General features: G+C 44.3%; 1 long non-coding RNA gene and 2 gene segments (V, D, J or C); 1 reads left to right on the forward strand and 2 right to left on the reverse strand.

The window, feature by feature from the left end:
- Window positions 1-16,009, forward strand: part of LOC121105794 — a 134,791-nt gene extending 118,782 nt beyond the window's left edge. The window contains exon 3 of the long non-coding RNA XR_005838468.1: window positions 15,889-16,009. This is a non-coding gene — a long non-coding RNA (uncharacterized LOC121105794). The remainder of the gene's footprint in view (window positions 1-15,888) is intronic.
- The window catches only part of LOC103669001, a 150,574-nt gene extending 134,141 nt beyond the window's left edge, over window positions 1-16,433 (reverse strand). The window contains 2 exon segments of the C gene segment in view: window positions 15,889-16,177; window positions 16,277-16,433. Of these exon segments, the coding sequence occupies window positions 15,889-16,177; window positions 16,277-16,355 (368 nt within the window).
- Window positions 16,434-21,838: 5,405 nt separating this feature from the next.
- On the reverse strand, window positions 21,839-22,492 carry LOC103669098. The segment is given in 2 exon segments: window positions 21,839-22,212; window positions 22,332-22,492. Coding segments are annotated over 2 exon segments (423 nt in total).
- Between the last annotated feature and the right edge of the window lie 1,476 nt (window positions 22,493-23,968).

A 23,968-nucleotide genomic window follows, 5' to 3' on the forward strand; every position in this document is an offset into this window, starting at 1 on the left:
AAAAGTAAAAAAGAACATAAAAGTACTCCAATAATACTCCAATGATAAATACTCCAATAATAAAATGACAAAAAAACAAATGTCTCAATTTGATTATAAATACCCTTTACATTTAAAAAACATTCTCTAGTTGAAATTAAAGCTTAAGTATAACATCTCATGCCATTTACGTTAAATACAAAGAAATTATAGACTAAGAATCTGCCATTAATGAATTTTGATTTAAAATTCCAAATAAAATTCCTTGACCTCAGTCCCTAGAATTACCAATAAGAGCGCTCAAATCAATCCTTCTGTTGTTAGCCAAATAGTTGGGTAAAATAACAACATCGAAAACCTCAGTTAATTACTGTCCCAAAAATATAGTGTGAGACACCAGACTAGAATCTTGGAGAAGGTCAGTGGCTGGAGGAGACAGCATAACAGTCTCTTTGCCTTTGGGGTCATTTGCCTACCCTGACCAGTGCTCACGAGGCTGACTCACCAGCCAGGGAGACAAAAATCAAAGTCCAGAATGTACCAAATGGACATGAGTTAACAGATTCAAAGTAAAGATGAGCGAGACATACATCTGTTCTCCAGGCCACCTCAAGCCTTGAATTCTGATTCAGGTAACCCCAGGTTGTTTATACCCTCACGCACTTGGCAGAAGCAAAATGAAATTCTCTTTGGAGGAAGATCCATCCATCCTAGCAAAAACCTATTTCTGCAAATCTAGTGTCTGGCACAAAGCCAAAGATAATCAGATTCATAAGGAAAAATACAAACACCATGAAAATACAAACATCATGACTGAGAAGGAGCAGAAAAAGAAAAAAACGACAAAAATAGCCCCACAAAGATGTCAGATGTGAAAATGTTCAGACAGACTCTGAAACAACCATATTTCCTCTCTACGGAGAGATAAAAGACGATCTTGGAAAATGTTATTAGGCTAAGAGTAATCATAAAATAGAGCAAATGAACAAAGAAAAAAGAGACAAACAAAAAAACAGAGTCTCAAATACAGAGAACAAGCTGGTGGTCACCGGAAGGGAGGTGGGTGGGGGGATGGGGGAAATAGGTGTTGGGGCTGAAGGGCCCACTTATCACGATGAGGACTGGGTCATGTGTAGAATTGCTGAATCACTGTATTGTACACCCGACGCTACTATAACATGGTATGTTGATTTACTGGGGAGATAGATAGATATATAGATATAGATATAGATATAGATATAGATGATATAGATATAGATATAGATATAGATGATATAGATATAGATATAGATATAGTAGATATAGATATAGATATAGATATAGATATAGATATAGATATAGATATAGATATAGATATAGATATAGATATAGATATAGATATAGATATAGATATAGATATAGATATAGATATAGATATAGATATAGATATAGATATAGATATAGATATAGATATAGATATAGATATAGATATAGATATAGATATAGATATAGATATAGATATAGATATAGATATAGATATAGATATAGATATAGATATAGATATAGATATAGATATAGATATAGATATAGATATAGATATAGATATAGATATAGATATAGATATAGATATAGATATAGATATAGATATAGATATAGATATAGATATAGATATAGATATAGATATAGATATAGATATAGATATAGATATAGATATAGATATAGATATAGATATAGATATAGATATAGATATAGATATAGATATAGATATAGATATAGATATAGATATAGATATAGATATAGATATAGATATAGATATAGATATAGATATAGATATAGATATAGATATAGATATAGATATAGATATAGATATAGATATAGATATAGATATAGATATAGATATAGATATAGATATAGATATAGATATAGATATAGATATAGATATAGATGATATAGATATAGATATAGATTCAGCAGATTGGAAAAAGAACCAAATAAAAAATCCTGGCACAGAGATGGTGGATAGCTAAGTTCATCAGTAAGGTTGTCAGACAAGTAACCTGGATGAAAATACCGGCAGAACCGGTACATGGACATAAATTAGGACTTGCCTCGTGGTTGGATAAGAAAGGAAGTAAAGCCACTGGGGCTGAGGGGCAGCGACGGTGTTTTCAGGGAAGTGTCAGTAAACTGCTCTCTAAATAGTTCTAACCAGTGGCTCCGAATGACGACCACGATTATCTTAGGGAATCCGACAGAATTTATAGTGGAAGGTACGGATCTCAACACGCAGGGTGTTAATGGGAGAGGTCATCGGAGGGCATAAGTGGATCGGGGCGACTGGCTGTTTCAGAAGTTCTTGCGAAGGAATAGCAAGTGCGCGAGGGAGCTATGCCGATGTGCTAAGGCAGCCAGCTGGAGACGTCCTCGAGGACTCCCAACCGCGGGCTTGAGCCGGGGCGCAGGGCAGAACAGCGTCGGTTACTCTGAAGAGTTAGGTCACTCTGGAGAAAGAATTCCTTTTGAGCGAAGATGTGGGAGTGGATGTCAGGATAGCCATTGGTGTGTATTCCTTTGAAGTCGGAAAAGGGCTGAATAAAACGGCTGAAATTATCATCACCATCATCATTAACAACATCAGGAGAACAGGAAAAAAATGTTCTCCAGGCACATACTGTGTGGAGACTTAGACGCAGAAAACTTCCGACAGCAGGGGAGAAGCCGGAGAGCAGTTTGAATCATTTAGACGAAGGTAAGACCCACAGGGGGAGAGCCTGCTGTTAGCTACTCTCAAAGAACCACCGTCTGTATTATTAAAGTTGATTGTACCTGTTTTGTGATCGCATATTTTTTTACGGGACAGCCGTCACTGGCCCCTGGGGCCTGAGTGTGTGACTAGCCACTTCCAGTTTGGGACCCTTGAATTGTCACCAAGAAGGACTTTTTTTTTTTAAGATTTTATTTATTTATTTGACAGAGAGAGAGACAGCCAGCGAGAGAGGGAACACAAGCAGGGGGAGTGGGAGAGGAAGAAGCAGGCTCCCAGCGGAGGAGCCTGATGTGGGGCTCGATCCTGGAATGCCAGGATCACGCCCTGAGCCGAAGGCAGACGCTTAACGACTGCGCCACCCAGGCGCCCCCCAAGAAGGACTTCTAAACCCTGAGTCATCCTTATTTTCAAACATTTCGGTCCTCATGTTTCAAGAAATAACCCCGTCTTCCCTATACATGAATCATAGCTTATCTCTGCAAACCCACTTGTGTCCCTCGCATAATGAGGGATAAGGGAAGGCCTCCGTTTAGAGCTTCTGTGAGCCGACGAGAGGGGAGAATCAGAATGTTTTGTGTGCAGAAGGGAAGGGCCTCTGTGATGCTGTGGCTAAGTTAGTTGTTGGCACAGAAACATAAAACCGAGTCCCCCAGCTCAGCAGGCTAGATCTGGAGAGTGGGGTATACTCCTTGGGCCCCCCCCCGCCCCCTGCAGAAAATCAGGTCTGAGGCACCGTGAATCATCTACCATGGCCTCATTCTCAAACGGAATCAGAAGCTCCAGGCCCTGTCCCAAGTGTTGATCGCAGTAAAGGGGTCTATGGCCAGAAACAGGATCACACCACAAAGCCACGGCCTGTTTTTTTCTGTGCTCTTACATCTGGGAAACTGAGTGACTCCACCTTCTATGAGTCCTGTGGGGAGACAGAACTTGAAAATAGAAAAAAAAAAAAAAAAAAAAAAAAAGAACAGAATAATTACTGGAAAGATTAAATGACGAGAGATCTTAGTGTTCTAAGGACTTACCCACCCCCCAGAAGAGAGAAGGCGACCCAGCAGAGAAGGCTGGTGCCCAGGGAAGGTTCAGACAGGAATTGAGGTTCACCAGGTCAGGGTCCCTTGTGAATATGAGCAGAGCGGACATCTTTGTCCCTAGGAAGCAGTTCCTGTCGTGACATGACTGTCTCTGCAAATGGCCACAGACTTAGAAACCAAGTGTTAGAAACTAACCCGTATCTAGAAGCTTATTTAACAGATCTGTAGACTGTGTGTACGTTCATCAAGCGTCTTCACGCGTGGCTCCAGGGTGTGAGCGATGGGCTTGACCACCACGTCTCTTCGTTTCCCACCACCTTCTAATTCTGCTGGCTGTTTCCGCTTGGACGTATCAAACACAACTCACATGTGAACTATAATGTCATAACCTCTTCATATTTTCTGGAATCATCCTTCTCTCTGGACACTTTTCTTTCACCAGGCTCTTCATTGTCCCAGTCACAAGAGCTTAGACAGGATGGAGGCCGGGGAAATTGCCACAGCATTGTCCTGGAAGCACATGGAACTGAGTGACGCACTCAAAGGTAAAGGGATAAAATGACCCCTGAGCTTAGATTAAGGTGGAAGCTTTTATTCCATCTGAAGGTCAAAGACTAGTTTCCTCCTTGCTTGCGCCAATCTCCACGGTGCTTTCTGTACCAAGGTCTTCATCATGCGGCTTCCTGTACGTCCAGTTCATCAATGTAGCATCTTGAATTGTATCTGGGAAGGCTGGAAAACTCTCTAATCCCTGAAAATACCAGAATGGATATAATAACAATAAATACAAAAAAGAACAGACCTTCTGGAATCTTAAAGAACTTCTAGCTTAACTTACAAACTGAATTCAGTGGTTAGTATCTGGCTTTCTCCCTCTTCTCCTCCTCCTTCTTCTTCTTTTTAAATGGGGCAACATTATTTATAAACACACTTCCTTCCCCTGTCTGAGTGATGAGCTAGGAAGAGCTGGAGGATTGGAGAAAGTCCTGCTAGTCAGTATGAAGGAACAAAATGAGAAAACATGTGTCCAGAGAGGTGGGCACAGTAGAGCCATGTGCTCAGACGTATTCTGCCGAGTCTCAAAAACTTAGGGCTTACATGCCAGGGTTATCGAGTGAAGACCTGGAGATGGAGAATTATCAGAACCACCGGTTTCCCTCGTAAATTTCTCTCTCATTGAATAAAAAAGCAGTTGGTCTGAGCCCAACTGGCACGAGTTAATATCTCCAATATGGACAGTTTCTTCATATCAAGATGTCACTACTTATTCCGACCTGTGACCAGGGGTGAAAGAGGCCGAGTGACAACAACATTCAGGTGGATGAAGACTGGGCAGGTGCTGAAGGGGCCCATCAGGCTACCTAGAGCATGCCTGAAATTGAGGCCTGCCTGTTCCAGGAAAGGCATTCCCCATGTATTCCCAGGCCTCACCTGCCTCCTGGGCAGCCCAGCTGATGAAATCCACAACCATGACAAAAGCCATGTCATGTCAGGAGTGGGGCATCTTACTGTTCAAGGAGAGGAGTCTGGAGTTCTGGAAAATCTGATCCTTGTCAAGCATATTTACCGCCAGCAATTGGAGGCAAGCCTAGATAAGATAATTATCTACTCTCCTCCCCTACATTCCCCTTACATCAACCTACACAGTGTCTAGGACACACAACTAGATTGGGTTGGGTTTGGGGTGTAGGGGCATAGCTAACGCTTCTCTGATGCTCTCCCAAGGCAGCTGTCCTCCATTTGCATGGATGTCCAAATGTTCTGCGGGCTCCTGTCTCTGCTGTCTATACTCCACGCAGGCTCAGTGATTTACTACCGTTCAGGTTTCATCGCTGAGCAGAACCCCTGCACCAATGAAGGAAGAAAAGTGTCTGTTTAACATTCCACTGGCCTCTCCCACCTGCAAACCAGCTAGCAGTTGGATGAAGCCATATTTTTCCTTCCTCAACTTCTCAGGCAGCACTAAGCTCCACTTCCAAAGCTTCTGCTCCTCCACACAACCCTTGATGTGCCTCCTGATGGCCAATGGCTCAGGGTCGCTGGGCTGAGGCCCTTCATCCGTGGCTCAGGGAGGCTCCTGTAACTTCTACGCGGCCTCATCAGACTCAGGCTCGTATTGGACGGAGCTCATGAAGGACAGTTCAGGAGGTCCAGTGTTCGGGAAGGACAGAGCTTGTGAGGGACAGATTTCATGGGGGTAAATCCTCCCAGTCACATCTGGTCCTCTCATCTCCTCCTCACATGTGCTGTTCAGCGACAACTCGGGGACACACTTCTTGTCTTCTGTTGACGGTCAAGTCAACTTCCCACTTTGTGAGTGTTTCACTAACCTTCAGGGCGTTCTAACTCTCTAGACACAGAGAAAATGGTCCTACACGCGTGCTGCAAGGCCTCTTAGCATTTGCTGCGGGTGGAATTTGTGCTCATCTCAGACGTAAGAACTGTTTTGTCCTCAGACTTGTCTTTTGGGACATCTTTCCAATCTTAGACTGTCTCCTGTGGGGAAAATACACTATAGGGCTGCAAGAGGTCTTCTCTTATACATTCATTTCATGGTAACCGTAGGATATCTCAGAGATTGAAAACAAATGGAGTAAGTACCACCATCACATTGGAGTACGGCCAACATTGTGGGATCGTAAGACTTTTCCTCCAACTTCTCACCTAAGGGGAAGCTGAAAGAATAGTAAAATGAACAGAATAAAATAAATCGTACATCTGTATACCAATTGCTGACATTGTAGAATGTTTGCTTTATCTCTTTGTATACATTTTACCTTTACCTTCTGGAACATTTTATCCTTAATAATTCAGTGGGTCTCTCCTATAAAAAGAGGACATCGTCCTACATCATCACAAATGCCAGCGTTACAACCAAAACGATATTATTATCTAATGTATACTTCACACTCGACTTCCTCCAGCTGTCCTAAAAGTATCCTTTAGAGATTTTGACTTTTTCTCTGGGACAAAATCAAAGATCGTGCGGTTGATCAATTTGGTTGTCAGGTCTCCTTAGTCACTTTTAAGATAGGCATCTGTGTCATCAACTTACCTTTCATGGTTTTCATGACTGATTTTTTTTTTTAAAGATTTTATTTATTTATTTGACAGAGAGAGAGACAGCCAGCAAGAGAGGGAACACAAGCAGGGGGAGTGGGAGAGGAAGAAGCAGGCTCACAGCGGAGGAGCCTGATGCGGGGCTCGATCCCATAACGCCGGGATCACGCCCTGAGCCGAAGGCAGACGCTTAACCACTGTGCCACCCAGGCGCCCCTCATGACTGATTTTTTGAAGAGCCTGGGCCAGCTGACCGGTTAGCTGGGCCACAGTCAGAACTCCTGCATTATTACGAGTTAAATACCTTGGCAAGCATACCCTGTCGGTGGTGCTCCGAGTACTTTCTCTGCCCTGGATCTGGAAGACACGATTTCTGCCCTGTTCCTTCTATTGAGGAATACCTTTTAGAAATCAAATACTCTGCAATGCGTTTGCTCATTGGTACTAGAAGCACGACCTACAAGGAAAATAAAACAATTAGTTGGCTTTTGAATTTTCCTAGACCCTTCCATGGATAGAATTAAGAACCATATCATCTTTAAAATCACAAGTTCAGGGGCGCCTGGGTGGCTCAGTCAGTTAAGCGTCAGCCTTCAGCTCAGGTCATGATCTCAGGGTCCTGGGATATAGTCCCACATCGGGCTCAGCCTGCTTCTCCCTCTCCCTCTGCCTGCTGCTCCCCCTGCTTATGTGTTCTCTCTCTGTCAAATAAATAAATAAAATGTTAAAAAAAAATAAAAATAAAATAAAATCACAAGTTCATACCGATACCTCCAATTCAAATCAGAGCAGAGTTCTTCCTCATCTTTCCCTGGTTTGTTTTTATTATTATACCTCCCTTCTCCTAGTAGGAACCCTGGTTCCGCACAACATCAGTGAATTTACTCCTTTGTCTCTTCTATAGTATATTACGAATGTTTCGGAAGTACTACACGCACTGAAAACATTACCAGCAGCAAGTCTCCCGAGTGAACTCCATCCTCAATCTCGTTGACCCTCATCACGGGAACACTACTAAAATATAAAGACAAACCGAAACTCTGAAAGACGACCAGACAAGAAAGACATTACTTCCAGAGAAGATTTACAAATGGCCAATAAGCTCATGGAAAGATGTTTACCACCACTAGGCATTAGGAAAATGCAAACCAAAACCACAGTGAGGTGTTACTTCACACTTACCAGGATGGCTATAGAGGGGGGAGGAGGAGGAGGAGGAGGTGAAGGGAGGAGGAGAGGGAGGAGAGGGAGAAAAGCAAGTGTCGGTGAGGATGTAGGGAAATCGGAATCCTTCTACATTGCAGATGAGAATGTAAAATGGTGCAAATGCTGAGAAAAACAGCTTGACAGCTTCTCCGAAAGTTAAACATAGAACTACCACATGACCCAGCAATTCCACCTCTAGGTATACGCCCCAAAGAATCGAAAATTGGAACTCAAACAGATACTTGTAGGCCAATGTTCACTGTGGAATTATCCACAAGAGCCAAAAGGTGGAAACATCCCAAATGTCCACCGACAGATGAATGGACACACAAATGTGGTCTAGCCATACAATGGGATATTATTTGGCCATAAAAAGCAATGAAGTTCTGATCCAGGCTACAACATGGATAAACCTTGGAAGTGTTATGCTCAGTGAAAAAAAAGCCAGACACAAAAGGAAGAATGCGGCAAATTCACGCAGACAGAAACTAGACGAGAGGTCACAAGGGCCTGATAGGAGAGAGGTGAAAATTTTCCAGTCTGATAAGTTTGAAGTCATAACTTATTTCAGTACACAATACTTTGATTCTAAGTAAGGCTGAGAGCCTTATCCACATGTTTAGTGGTAATTCATGTTTACTCATATGTGAATTACCTAGATTAAGTACTGGCATTTTTATTGGGTTTTCTTTCTTATTAAGTAATGAGAATTCTTTATTCCTTCTGGATACCATTAGACAAGGTCAGCTATGCTACAGAAAACAAAACAGATCTTAAAATCTCAGGGGTTTAACTCTGTAGAGCTCTATTTCTCATAAGCACAGAGCACAACGTGGCGTGAACGACCTTCTTCAGTGGTTGTCCACCAAATGACGATCCAGTGAGCCAAGCTGCTTCCATATTCGGCAATCTCTAACTTGTACATTCCGAGTTCACCGCGGCGTGGGAAAGAGAGTTGAAGGGTGTCTGCACAGAAAGTAGTTAACACAGCCTGAGACTGTTGTGTTCAGAAAGGCTGCTTGCAAGATGGGCCATTGGCTGCCATCTGGGGACTTGGCTGGTAACGTTATCTGTGCCGATACCAACTTTTCCTAAGACGGATGGTTCACTTTGCCTAGACTGTTCGTGCAAACACATGCTTTATGCTGAACACCAGATTTCCTTCTGGGAAGCTACAATTTTAGTATGTGGTGGGCAGTGGGTGCCCGTATCTACAGCCCCCAATAAAAACTTGGCCATTAAGTCCCTAAGGGGCTCCCGTGGCAGAAACACCATACCCGTGTTGCTGCCTTTTGGTCATTGGGGTACGTGTGAGCCCTGTGTGACCCCCCCAAGGAGGAGGAGAGCATAAGGACATCTGCCTGTGGATTCCTTCATACTCCACCTGTGTCTTTTCCCCTTGCGATCGGCCATTGAATAGTTACTGTGTCGCTAATAACTCTTAGCCCTGACTACAACCAGATGCATCTCCCTTGAATCCTTCCAGTGAATCTCCAAACGTGGGCGCAAACTTGGGGACCCCCAACACAGTGCCACAGGATATTCTAAAAGGCAAGGCTTGGAACTGACTTAGATAATTTTTACACAATTCCCATTGTTCAGAACTTGGTCGTAGGTCCCCAGCTCCATAACTGCAAGGGAGGCTGGGAATCGCAGAGCCGCCATGGGATTTGGTGAGCCCGAATGGTGTTGGTCATGCTGATTCTTTATCATTGGTTTGCACTCCTCGTGTCTTTTCCCAGTCTGTGGCTCACCTTTTCATTTTTATGGTGTGTTTTGATGTAGAAGAGTTTCATGCAACCGAAATTATAGTTTTCTTTATGGTTTGTGTTCTTCTGTGTCTCCATTAAAAAAAAAAAATCCTTCCTCAAATAAATGCCTAAAAATAGTTTCCTTAATTTCTTCTAGTAAAATTTAAGTTTTACTTTTCATAATTAAAAGTAGGCCTGAAATAGATTTTCATATGAGGGATGAAGTCGAGATCCAGAAGTAAGAGGGAGGGGCATATGTTTAGTGAAGAAATAGCCTGTAAAAAAAGATTCCAAGGGAGGAAAAGAACATAGGGCATACAAGGCAATAACTGAACGTGTGTGAGTGCGGCTGGGGCAGAGAGAGCCGGGGACACTGTGCAGGGTGGTGGTGGAGAGACGGGGGTGGGGGTGCAAACATTATAGGCCCTTGCAGCGCTATTGCCTCGCAGAAGAAATGCAGCCAGGAGCAGAGACCATATCAGTGAAGGTCTATGACTTGTAAGTTGAAGGGTAGAAGAGGCTGGGGAAAGGAGTAAAGAAGTCATTGAAACCCAGAGGGGAGAGAAGAATGTGGGGGGGTTGAGATTATCAAGGGAATCTCCATGTATCCCAACTAAAGATACATTTTCCTTTCTGTGAGTGGAAAGAGAGACCAGCGAAAGAGGGAACCAGTGAGCTAAGGATGTTGGGCTGACGTCCAGTCAGGCTGAGACTGGTGTAGGGATGGACTTCAACCCTGAGGGTCGTATTGCCCACTGTTGTAAGTCTCCCATGCTGGCAAGAACTCTGTGACTCCTCCGGAGGCAGGGCCTTTTTGGGGCTCAGGCCAGGCCTCGTGAGTTCAGGGCCTCAGTCTGACTACCCTTTATGTGCAAAGAGGAGACAGCTGTGCAGCGCTGTGGGGTTAAGTGTTGGCACAGAATTACGCAGATGTCCGGGAGGAGGTAACAGACAGCAGTATGAGGTGGAAATCCTCCATATTTGATCTAAAGACAGTGTACCGATCGGAGACTTCTCCTTTCTCAGTGCTGCCAATATTGATTGAATAATAGATCAGCCTCAAACCATGTCCCAGGTCTTGTCGATACCAGTACATATAGTCATAGTTCTCCGTCTGGTGACATCTCAGAGTCACCTTCTTTCCTGTCCTCGCAATCTCGTATCTTGGACCCTGGGTGACTCCAGCATCCATGCATCCTATAACAGTGACACAGGCTAATGTCATCTCAGGAAGAAGGCTTGCACTGAGGTCTTGGGAATTCCAGGAAAGGAAGTCTGCCTTTTCTTACCTGCCCACAGGAGACAAAGAGCCACGCAGAAGAGCCTGGTGACCATTTCAGGTGAAGGGCAGAATCTCTTCTAGTTTTGTTCTGGGGAAATAGAACTTGGGCTCCCAGTCACTCAGTGACGTCACTGTCCTTGACAAATGCGTAAGCTACAGAGGTAACCTGCCACACCCCTTCCCCACCGGACCGAATCATTAATACGCACAAAGTGGAATGTCTCAGAAGGGGGAGAATTTGTTAGTTTGCTTTTTGAAGAAATCTATAGGTATATATACTGCTCCTCTACCTTTTAGTAAGGAACTTGTTCTTCTATGGATAATGATACAATTCCTTATTTGTATACTGGTACAATTTTTTCATAATATTTCTGTAGACGAAGAAATATTATTATGATGGTCCTGGTTCCTTGGTGACTTTTCTGCTCAAAATTTGCCTCCAAATACCTTTTAGTTTTTCTCTTTGCCTTACCTCTGGATAATTGGATATCAGCCTACAGTGATTTTCTTGTTTAAAATAACCATGTCCAGAAAGTTTTCAAAGTCTCAAGGTCAGGGTCACTGGAATTTGAAGAATTATTTTATGTTGTCTCACAATGCCCTGAGTGAAGGGAGCCCTGCCATCTGTACTCAGGTCTTTATGCTCTCATGAGTCAGATCGTTCCTTTTGTCTCAGACAAGGCCACGGAGCACCAGACCACGTTAGTTCCATGACTCTGCTTTCCGTGAACAAAGAGGAAGCTCATTAGCGACATGGATGGATGTTCAGCCACAGGTTCACATGTCTGAGGCCCCCAGGGCCACAGAACATTGTTTCATCTCCATTCAGAAGGTCTTGCACCCACCATACTTGCTCTAGTGTCAAACTTAGAGTTCGTCAATATCAGCACACTGTTATTTCCTATATAGGTCAGATCTCAGTGTGAAGCTTCTCTATTTCTGTGGCTGCATTCTTGACATACTCCTACAAACACGCAACAGTGAGAAAGGACATGGAATCAGAAATCGGATACAAAGGAGTGCCACCCAGAAAGCCTTGTGTCTGCGGCCTGGCAAGCCCCGGAAGGACTCTCCCCTTATGCCCAGGACTCAGTCCCAGAAGATGAAGAACCACACAGCAAAGAAGTCTACTTCCGATGGCTGGGTTGGTGTGAAAAAAAGGGGAGGGATTTTTTTTTAGGACTCACATTCTTTGGGGTAGGTTACATGAGATCTCAGAGATCTGAGGATTATTCTCATAATAAAGTATGATCAACCCAGAGTATCAGTATCCTCAATGATACCTAATTTCTTTGGGGAGATAATCATTTACCAGGAATATTTCTTTGAAATTTATTTTTAAATTAATTATTGAGTCACAAATTTGTCACAAAATACGCTAAAAACATAGACCTCATCTCGAAGTTTTGTCTGTTTTGGGTTTTGCTTTGGTTTGTTTGTTTGGGTTTTTTTTGCACTGGTGTTTCCCAAACACCTGGAACGTTTCCTACACGTCACGAACAGTGAAGGGTGGGTTAGCCATAAAGTCAACGAAGAATAACTTTAGGCCCTACTCATTTGCACAGGACCTTTCCAAGACTTAAAAAAATTTTTTTCTATTATTTTTTTCAAAGAGCACCTAAAATTTATAAGGTTTAGTCTCCATAAGACCCAGATCTGCTTTGCACATGTATTCAGTAAGAGTTTGTTGAACTAATGAAGAAAATCCAGGCAGACTCTACTTTTGTAAACATAACCCTAGTCTGTTCCGTCACAAATAGGTTTGGAACATTAAGGGAGCAGAGACCTGTATGAGTCTGTTGGGAATTCAAAATAAACCAAAATGAACTGGGAAAAGATTCATTCATATATGTTATTATAAGACTTTGAAAGGATAGATGGCAATATGAATGAAAGAAAAATGGCAGTCTCTTCCAAAGGGAAGGGTCTTCCAGTGGTCACTTTATTCCATCACTATCAGAGAGCCAGGAGGATGAAACAGGAGAGGAGAGAACCAGGATAAAGGAGCAATATTGAGGATACGCGGGGGCCTCAGGAGACAGATTCCATTGGGGCTTTCTGAGAAGCCCATGCAATGCCTCCTCGAATTGTCCCCCTGAATGCAGACCTGGAGGTTTCGTGTCTCGGCTCCTGTCCCGCCAGGAGCATTAGCATGCCTGCAGCTAGACCTATGATGTCACGGACAGCCCTGGAGCAGAAAGCCCAGGGATCAGGGCCTGTGTGTGAGGGGCGCTGTCAGCAGCAGGTGAACCCAGGCAGACTTGCACGAACACACAGCAGTGGAAGCTGAAATCAGAGGAAGGACAGAAGGCACTAGACGCTCCACCGTTTTGGACTCTTTTGAATAAAACTGTACTTTCCTTTATCAGATCCTTTGTGTGACCACCAATCACACCAAAGTGGCAAGGTTCTGGAAGCACCACATCTTCTTGCATATCAGACTTAATATCAAACAGAGAATGCTGTCATACCCTCATTTTCTTATTCCCGTAAGAGGTAACAGTTTGCAGTTAATTTTACATAATACATTATCAGACGATTGTATTTACATTTCAGATGACTTCGCGTCTGGAACATAGGTGAGTCAGGCAAAAGTAATCCGTGCCTGCCTTTGACCCCAGAATTGCACCCAGTAAATAATGGTGCTAGACCAGAGATTTATGAGAGTTAACAGGGGAACTAAGAATTCTTGGGCCCATTCTTTGTGGCAGGCAATTTGTTTTATTTTCTCGCATAAAATCTCTGCAAGACACATATTACTGGCCTTAGTTTACGAGTGGGAAAACCCAGCCAAATATTTTCCAGGTCACCGGTCCAAGGCAGGTCAGCCTATGAACAGAGGGAAATCTCGGGAGTTCTCTTCAGCAGGTGGCCTCCCTGTGCAAATGACTGTGTCAGGGCCGGTGTTTCTGGAAGGCCCTTTGGGGTCAGTGCTCCAATTGTGAAGATGCCTCCCTGTACCCAAATGCAGAAGGGGGCTAGTAGTTAGGTCTGCGTGGCCTGGGTCTGAGTGCCAGTCCGGTATCTGTGAGCGGTGGCTCCTTCAGCAAATCGCCTACACTGTAAAAACGGGTGTTTCCACCTGCAGCGTGGATACGTTGTTCCACCTCGCCCGGGGCTGGAGAAAATGAGTGCAAATACTGTACTTCAGTATATGGCACAGAGGAAATGAGCAATAAACTGGGGAGTTTTCTATAAGTTCACAGAAAAGGAGTAGAATTAAAACAGTGTGAGTTCGCTAATAAGCTTAATGGCTATTTACTAGCTATGGCTTTCTGCTGTGTGCAGTTACTGGCCCGGGCAGAAGAAGCAATTTCAGCTTTTCTGATGCAAAGTGATGAGGGACCAGAAGGCAACTGAGGACAAAGCAGAAGCTGACCCTCCCCCACCCCCATGGGATCTAGGTGACATTCCTCAGGCATTCCTGGCTGCCCTAAAGCTAAGGAAAGAAAAACAAATAGTTAACTTACGGTGATCACAATCCTGCAGGACCTGAGTCTCCCTCAGTTTACAAGAACAAAGCATTTCTATCAACAACCTAGCTTCCAGAAAGAAATGTAGATACGATTAAATGTCCTTGTAATCGCAGCCCATTAACAGATAATTGATGCAGGCAGAGCTATTGTTCCTCCAGGAAGTTCCCAACTATCTTCATGTGAATGCCTTGCTGGAGGGAAAAACAACCTTAACTTGACAATGGCAAGGCCTGCAGTATCCTGTGAGCCTTCTTTAACATAAGAAAATCCTCTTGAATCCTCCGTTTTCCTTACCGCCCCCAACCCCAACCCCATAGTATATAATCAGCCCCCCTCACAACCCTGGGGCAGCGGCTCTTTCTGCCCAGGGGTCCTGTCCCTGTGTTTTAATAAACCACCATTTGCACCAAAGACGTCTCCAGAAGTCTCAAGAATTCTTTCTTGGTTGTCGGCTCCGGACTCCACCCCACTGAACCTCACCTATATTTCAAAACCTCATCAGAAAGTGCTAGATGTGAGATCGAGGGGCAGCCTCCGAAGACCCTCCCTCCTCCAGAACCCCCTATTGATTTAGAAGCACTAGTCCCTGTGTAACTCCCATTCTGTTTGAGATTCCCAGAGGGCTCCTGTTTCCTTGGCTGAATCCTCTGATAGACTGGAAAACCCCCAGTCCCTTACTGGAAAACTCCCAGTCCCTTAGCTCCTGTATTGGGGATATCCTGGCCTCACCCTAATGGAATTGACGGGATAGACACACATTCTCTGGCTTGAAGCTAGTTCTAGAAGTGGGCGGCAATAGGTATGGTAACCCCACACCGTAGCGTGTGACTTCCCCACCCCAGCTCAGCCGGTCCCGAGATGGAAGACACAGCGGTCTGCGACATCTTATTGACCAAGACCCACGAAACACTATGCAGTTTTAGGGAAATGTTGATTTCAGAGGCCTGGAGACCTAGATTTTAACTCTTGCCTCTGAGACTTTAAATAGGAAATCTTTGGAAAGTCCACGAGTTACTGTTTCATATCTATAATACGGCATACTGAGAACTTCCTCATCTGTAAAATGGACATCCTCATCTGTAAAATGTGCATTAAACACATCCCATATACCCACACTCTAGCATAGCACAGGAGCTCCTGTCATTTGCCAGGGATTGCAAGAATATTCAGCGAACCTGGACCCCAAATGTTTGGGAGTGCTCTGGCTGAGCTCAGCAAGGCAGAGTGTTAGAAAAAACAGTAGAAGCATCTCTGGAACCTGGCTGAGGCCCCCTTCCCTCGCCCCCTTACAGCGTCAGCTGGGACGGGAACGTTTGAGTACAGAAAGCCAGCCACGCTGCAGGGCTGTGCCTAGCTGCTTGCGCAGAGATACAGGGCTGAGTCTCCCAGCTCCAGAGAGCTCAGGTCCAGCTGCGAGCTGTAGTTACCGAACTGCTGAGCTGAGAACCGTCCCGGCATGTCTCCTTTATCTCTCTGCTGCTCGTTGTAATACTCAACGAGGAACCGGAGGCCCTGCCCTGGCGCCTGCTGGTACCAGCTCACACTGATGTGCCCAGGGATAGGATGGCATTTCAGAACAGCCTTCCCCCCCCTGCCTTGGATTAGGTGTTGGGGGGTCTGGATGACTTCAGCACCCACTGGACCTGTGGAGGGAGAAGAGAGCCGCTGATGACCTGGTCTAGGAAGGAATTTGAGATTCCAGCAGCACTTCGAGGGATTTCCCACCTGAGCTCAGGACTCACCTGCCCCCAGCAGACAGAGGGCCACACAGCAGAGCAGCTGGGTGCCCCTGGCAGACTCAGGCAGGACAGGACCGCGCATCTTCCCACTCAGGGCTCTGGTCTTCCTCCTTTATCTCTGTTTGGAGGGCTTGCCTGTGATGTCACCGTTCTGATGTCACTGTCCTTGTCTGCTCCCGCAGGCACCCTGCACCCCCTGGGCAGGCTCAGCTGCTGTAGGCCGTCCTCCACTCTGTCCAGCTGCCTGCTGGCCAGCTGGGACTGGCCGTGCTGAGCTGGGGGGCCATTCCCCACAGCTTCTCTGTTTACCTCTGTGCTCCCTTCTCTGCACCTGGCTTGGGTTCCTCGGGCTGCCCCACTGAAGCCTCATCCCACTGCACCAACGTAGCCTCCAAGAGAGGCCTTTACGCTGAGAAAGGTGGAGTTCCTAGCTCCCTGTCGTGGCAAACACGCCTGAGCATCAGTTAATGTGAGAAGACTGTGATCGGCCCTTCAGGTGCCAGTCCTGACGCTGAGGGATCAACTATCTCCTTGATGCCAAGAGCGAGGCAAGACCGGGGCTCCTTAACCCTCCCTCTCCCAGACTCTGCCATCAGCGGCCCGCTCAGTGGACCCACAGCGCCCTCAAGTGGCCCAAGCGGGCCAGGTACAGATTTGGGCTCCCGGATCCAGCAGGGCCCAGTTCTGGGTGATTGGATATCCACCTGTGTCTCGCTCACCGTTTGCACGTGTTCACGAGGGAAGCATGAAGCAAACGTCTTTCCAAGGAAAGAACACATATTCTAAATCTCATCCATTAGCGGTCTAGGAAGGGGGATACCAGCCGGTCATTAGATGCCAGCTGCCCGGGGGAAGGGATAGGACTTTGGGCGAATTGCTCTCTCTTTTTCTCTCTCTCTCTCTCTCTCTTTTTTTTTTATAATTTTTATTTTGGTGTATTAGTCACCATACAGTACATCCCCAGTTTTTGATGCAATGTTCCATGATTATTTGCCGAATTGCTCTCTTTAACCAAAGGTAATTCCTGGAAGAGGCTGACAGTGGAGTTCTAGCAGCTAAAAGAAGTAAGCAGCTGGGGAAATAAACCCATCACTCTCACTGAGAGGGAATTACATATATAATAATATATGTGCATTTTTAATATATATGAGTACCCTGTTCATACATATGTATATATAATATATATATCGTAATACCCTGTTCACATCTTTTGCTATTTTCTTTTATTGAATTGTCTTTTTTATTATTGATTTGCAGGAATTCTTTACATGCTGGATACCTGCCCTCTCTCAGATAGCCGTCTATCTATCTTAATATCTTTTGATGAACAGAATTTTTAATTTTTTGATAAAGAAAAACGTTCTTTTTCAAGATGAGAACATTCTTTGTCCTCCTTAAGAAATCTTTGCCCACTGCAAGGTGAGGAAGAGAATTTGCTGTTTTCTTTCAGAAGCTTTCTCAATCAGAAGGTGTACAGATCATCGAGAATGTTGATTCATCTCATAATAATTTTTTTACGGCAAGGGTGTGCAAACTTTCTCTGTAAGCGGCTGGATAGTACAGGCTTCAGTGTTGAGCACAAGGCAGTCTCTGACCCCACCACTCAGCTCTGCCATTGTAATGCAAAAGCAGCCAGAGGCAGTAGGGGCAGGACAGAGCAGGGCTGTGTGCTTACAAAACTTTCTCTAGGGATCCTGAAGTCTGAATTTCATATAATTATCATATGTCACAAAATATCATTCTTTTTAATTTTTTAACCATTAAAAATATAAAGACCATGATTAGCTTTGGGACCATATAAAAGCAAGCAGAGGTCAAGTTCGGGCTGTGGGCCTTATTTTGCCCAGTCCCGATTGATGGAGTGAGATGAGGATTGAGATTCTTCTTCTTCTTCCAGAAGAAATACCGTTCTTCCAGCACCACTTGTTGAAAACACTATTTTCCACTCTTTGTGCTACTCTTACTGTTCGATCTGGGGATTATGATATGCATCTTTAATTTGTCATAGTCTACCGGCAAAAATATTTTATTAACTGTAGGTTTTTTATACCCTTTATTAGAGGAAGGAAGGTACTTCCAATCACTCCTTATTTGCTAAGAGCATTTCTCAACAATAGATTTTGGAATTTTCAACTGTTTTTTGAGCATCTATAGAGATGATAGTATGATTTTCCTTATTTTTTAAGTATTTGATATGGTAAATTACATGGATAGTTTTTAAAATATTAAACCGACTGTGCATTGCTGAGATAAACTCCACTTGGTCACGATGTGTTATCCTTTTTAAATGTTGTTGCATTCCACATACTAAAATTTAAAAGGATCCTTAATCTGTGTTCATGAGGGATATTGGTCTGCAGTTCTCCCGCAGTATTTTTGTCTGATCTTGGAATCATAGCAGTGCTGGCCTCAGGATGAATGGGGCATGTTCCCCTATCCTTCAGTTTTCCCCCATGTATGACTTTGGTGGCATCCTATCAATTTTGATATCTTTTCATTTTTACTCTGTTAAAAACACTTTGTAATTTCCCTTTGGATTTATTCTTTGCCGCATGGTCAAGAACGTACTTAGTATGACTTAGATGCTTTTAAATGTCCTAATTTTTATTTCAAGCCCAGAGTCTGTAGTCCGTCTGGGTACAAGATCACATGTAGCTGCAAAGATCACGTATCTTCCTGCCGCTGTGTGAAGTATTCTATTAACGTCAGTTAGGTCAAGTTGGCCGATACCGTTGTTCACGTCTTCTGTAGCCTTACTGACTTGTGCGTGTGTGTTAACTTGTTGAATCAATTACCGAGAAGTATTAAAATGACGGTTTTAATTGTGGATTTGTCTAGCTCTCCTTGCAGTCATTTTGCTTCAGTATTTTGAAGCTCTGTTTTTAGAAGCATAAATATTTATGATTGTTACGTCTTCTTAAGAGATGGCCCTTTGTCATTAGGATATGACCTTCTTTACCCCAGAAGATATTCTCTGCCCTGAAATTTACTCTGTCGGGTATTAATACTGCTCTCCAGCTTTCTTTTGATTTGTAGCTGCATGGCACACCTTTTCCATCCTTTTAGCTTTTACATTCTGAGTCTTTATAGTGCATTTCCGGAAGGTAGCACGTTGGTTTTTTATTCAATATCACTGTCTCTGTTTTTTAATTAGGGCATTTAGAGTATCTTTGATGTGGTTATTGATCTGGTTACATTCATGTCTACCATGTTGCTATCGGTTTTTTATTAGTCCTGTCTCTTCTCTGTTCTTTTATTCTTTTGTAAACATCTTCTTTAGATTAATTGAGCATTTTAATAATAATTCCCTTTTATCTTTTTTGTTGGCTTATTAGCTATAACTGTGTTTTATTGTTTTAGTGGCGGCTCTAGGGTTTGTGCTATGTCGCTCTGCTTTAATACAGTCTACCTTCAAGGGCTGTTATACCAGCTTACACAGATTACGAAAACCTTACAATGGTATGACCCTCATCCATCATCCCCTCCCTGTCTTTATGTGACTGGTGTCGTACATTTTACTTTTACATATATTGTAAACCCCACATCATGCTGAATTATTTTGGCATCAACAGCCAGTTGTCCTTTAAAGACATTTGAATTTTTAAAAACTTGCCTTTGGGTCACTATGAATTGGGTTTGGAAGTCCCCCCGTAGCTCACCAATGCCCCTTTCTTCCTCCGTTTCATTATGAATCATTTACTATTACACCTTCGAGATCATTCATCTTCTCTTCCTTAATGTCTAATTTGCTATTAATTCCACCCATTGTATTTTTCACTATGGAAATATATTTTTATCTTCAGAAGTTTGAATTGGATTTCTAGTTAACTTTGAACATGTAGGATACAGTTATGGTAACTGTTTTCATACCTTTGTCCACCAGTTGGTCATATCGGGATTTGTTTCTGTTCATTGATTTTTCTCCCCATGATGGGTCATACTTCCCTGTCTCTGCATGCCGACAATCTTTGATTAGATGCCAAACATTGTGTATTTTACATTTTTAGGTGCTAGATATTTATCTTACTTCCCCTATATTCTCTGCTTTGTTCCGTGATTCAATTAAGTTACTTGGAAACAAAAAGCAAACGTCCTTCCTAGCAGACATATTCTCTTGGAGAACTGGACGAACTATTTCTAAACGTATATGAGAAATACAAAGGATCAAGAGTGGTGAAGAACTCTTTTTTTTTTTTTTTAAAGATTTTATTTATTTATGTGACAGAGAGCCAGCGAGAGAGGGAACACAAGCAGGGGGAGTGGGAGAGGAAGAAGCAGGCTCCCAGCGGAGGAGCCTGATGTGGGGCTCGATCCCAGGACGCCGGGATCATGCCCTGAGCCGAAGGCAGACACTTAACGACTGCGCTACCCAGGCGCCCCAAAGAGTGGTGAAGAACTCTTAATAAAGAGGAACAAAGCTGCTGGAAATTAGACTACCAGATATCGAGAACTATTATAAAGCTCTAATAAACAAGACAGTGTGGTATTTGTGCAAGAACTGAGAAGACAGACCAACACAACAGATGACAGACGTAAGAAAACAGACCCACACGTATACGATGACTGATTTCGGACAAAAGTGATATTACACAGTGCTGAGGAAAGTATTCTTCAACAGATAGTATTGGGTCGGTTGGAAAACCATACGCAAAAACATAACTTGACTCCTTTCCCTTTTCATATACAAAGAACTAATTGCACTTGGACTGCATATCTAAATGTAAAAGGGGCAAAATATAAATAAGTTAGAAGGAAATATAGGAAAACGTGATCATTTTGAAGTAGGCAAAGATTTCCTAGACACCAGAATATAGAATGCGAACCAAAAAGGGGGAAAAATGGAATGATTTTGGATTAAGAATTTCTGTGCATCAAAAGCCACCATTAAGAGAGTGGAAGAGTGACCCACGGAGTATGCATGTGTGCGTGCGTGTGTGAGCGTGTGCGTGCGTGTGTGAGCGTGTGCGTGTGTTCACGTGTGTGTGCATTCCCACTGGAACCCCCCTATTCCTCTGGTGGGAATGTCAATTCGCATAACTACTTTGGAAATGTCAGAGTCCCAAATGGCTGGTACAACTGTCATTCAGGTCTCCTTCGAATCACTTCCTGTTAACCCCTTCTCAAGTGCAGTGATATTTTATATGAACCCAGGTTCATGTGCATGGTTGCGGCTGACAGTTGTCCTGGAGAATTGATTTCAGTGGCAATTGTTGCTGAGGATTCTAATTTATTTATCTTTGTGGCTGGTAGCTACATATGGCCTTAGCAGTGTTCCACATTGGCTGGCCCACCCCTGGGCATATAGCGTAGACTGAATTAGTGACGCCGAGGAAAAGGAGTTTAGGATAAATGTGCTGAAACCTCATGATTTTGCCAGAGAACGTGTCATGATACCTGGGACAAAGCTCTGATATTCCATCCCAATTATAGAATCTTGAACTGTATAAAGGAATCCAAGAAGCACATAAGCCAAAATTATTATAACCCAATAGATGTTCTGGTATTTTGAAGGTTATTTCCTGACTTTGTACTATGAGCAGAACAGCTGAAGTCCCAAATGCCCTATTACTCTTGATGAGGAAGAACAGGGCAACTGTTCTGAGGTTTGTGAAGAGGAAGGAGGCGACTGTGCCCCACTGTGCTGAGACTGCTGGCACAGAGGTACACCGCCAAGTCCCCCTGCTCCGCATGCTGGATCTGCAGAGTGGAGTGGGTCCCCGTCCGCCTCTTGGCAGAGAACCGATTATTGGTCAAACCTGATTTGTCCACTAGGTCACTGTTTTGGAAGTAAACCAAGAACTCCGGGCTTTGCCCCACGGTCTGTCGGTACCAATAAAGGCCGACATGACCAGAAATTGGATCACAGCTGAGAGTTACATTCTGGCCCTTCCTTGTGACCCTGTGCCTGGGGAACTGGGCGACTCCGGCTCCTGCGTGACCTGGGGAGACAGAAGTCGGGCACAGCAAGGAGGACATGGGTTATACTCATGGCACGTAATCATCGCTCACACTCACACGCACGCATTCACTGTAACTGCTCGGTGTTCGGAGGACGCACCTTCCCCCAGGAGACAGAGGGTCACACAGCAGAGGAGCCTGAGGTCCATGGTGGAGTCAGGGCTGCGCTGGGAGGTTCACCAGCTGGAGGTTCTCGTGAGCATGAGCAGAGGAGGAGGGAGGGTCCCTCGTCCCTACAAGGCAGTTCTCATCGTGACATCACTGAGCCTCAGGATTACTTGCTACTAATTAATTAAGTCCAAGCTGCCAGCCACTCTGAGATGCTCCATTGTGTTACGAACCGTTAAGGAAGAAAAAAGTGATTGTCACTCATACTCAGAAGGGTTAAAAGGTAAAACATGGTGAGGCATAGAATGAACGGAAACTGGTCATTGGAAAGTAACCTGACATACACACGGATTCTGTCAGTTTCGCTGGCTGGCAGCGCTCCAAGCCATGATGCTCGGTGGCCCCACACCCTGCATCTGACCCGTCTCCCCTGTCTCTTGTGACTTTCTCAGCTTGTGTGTCAACAGCACTTCCAGCCTGAGGGATAGAATGCTGACCTTTCACCTCCCCCTGTGTGCTTTTATTTGACCTCAGTGCTGCATTTGCCTGGTCACATCCGTGGTTTGGGCACAGGCCACGTGGGGGTGTGGGGAAGGGGCAGTCACAGCTGTGTCCTGAAAGCAGTTCGAATTCACCGTTCAGAGCTACAAGGGATGAGACAGTGACTCTGGTAGGTACTGACCTAAGTTGGGATCTTCTATTAATTGTGGAGCTTAAAAACAGAACTCCTACCAATTCATTCATCTCCGTACTGCCTTTTGTCCTCAGCTCCTTATCATGGTGACTCCGGTGTTTCCAAGTCACTTCTAAAATAAATAAGGGGCACCTGGGTGGCTCAGTCAGTTGAGTGTCTGACTCTAGATTTCAGCGCAGGTCATGATCTCAGGGTCCTGGGATCGAGCCTGCGTTGGGCTCCTCACTCAGAGTGGGGGTGGAGAGGTTAGCTTGAAGATTCGCTCCCTCTGCCCCTCCCCCGGGTCGCCCATGCGCTCTCTCTTTCTCTCTCAAATAAATAAACAAACCTTTGAAAATAAAAAAAATAGTAAAATAAATAAATGTTGCAAACCTCCCCCTGAGAAGGAGTCAGGCCGTTTCGCCCTTATCATCCTGGTTAGAAGTATGCAATAAAGATGGGGGGGCAGTAAACTGACCCTTGGGACCTCTAACAGGCTGCATTATGAATAGATTGCTCATTTCATTCCTGACATAACTCATGGCCTTATTGGCAGGACCCCTCTTACAAGGAACGATACGAAAATCCTCCCAAACCAAGATAAGGTGCCTCCGAGCTGTGATGTAGGGGAACTGGCCTGCTTCTGGCCCCTGCGCGTCTCCTCGAATGCTGAGTGATTTTTTAGGGTGCCCCAACAAGCTTCCACTCTGGCCTTCCACCGTACCTCCAGCTTTCTCTCTTGGTCACCAGCCTTCACAAGGAAAAGGACAGCGGAGGTGTTAATTTCACCTTCGTTATACATTTTCCCCTTTTCCAACCACTTAAAAGGCAAACTGATCAGAATCAGCTTGGATTTTAATTAACGTCGTTTCCCTGTACGTCTGATATACTTGAAGGGACCACTTACTTGCCTCTCTCCCTTCCCTCATTTTAATAATTGCTTCTCACAGATTTCC

Source organism: Ursus maritimus, unplaced genomic scaffold (genome assembly GCF_017311325.1).
Source record: "Ursus maritimus isolate PB19 unplaced genomic scaffold, ASM1731132v1 scaffold_3, whole genome shotgun sequence".
NCBI classification, from domain to species: Eukaryota; Metazoa; Chordata; class Mammalia; order Carnivora; family Ursidae; genus Ursus; species Ursus maritimus.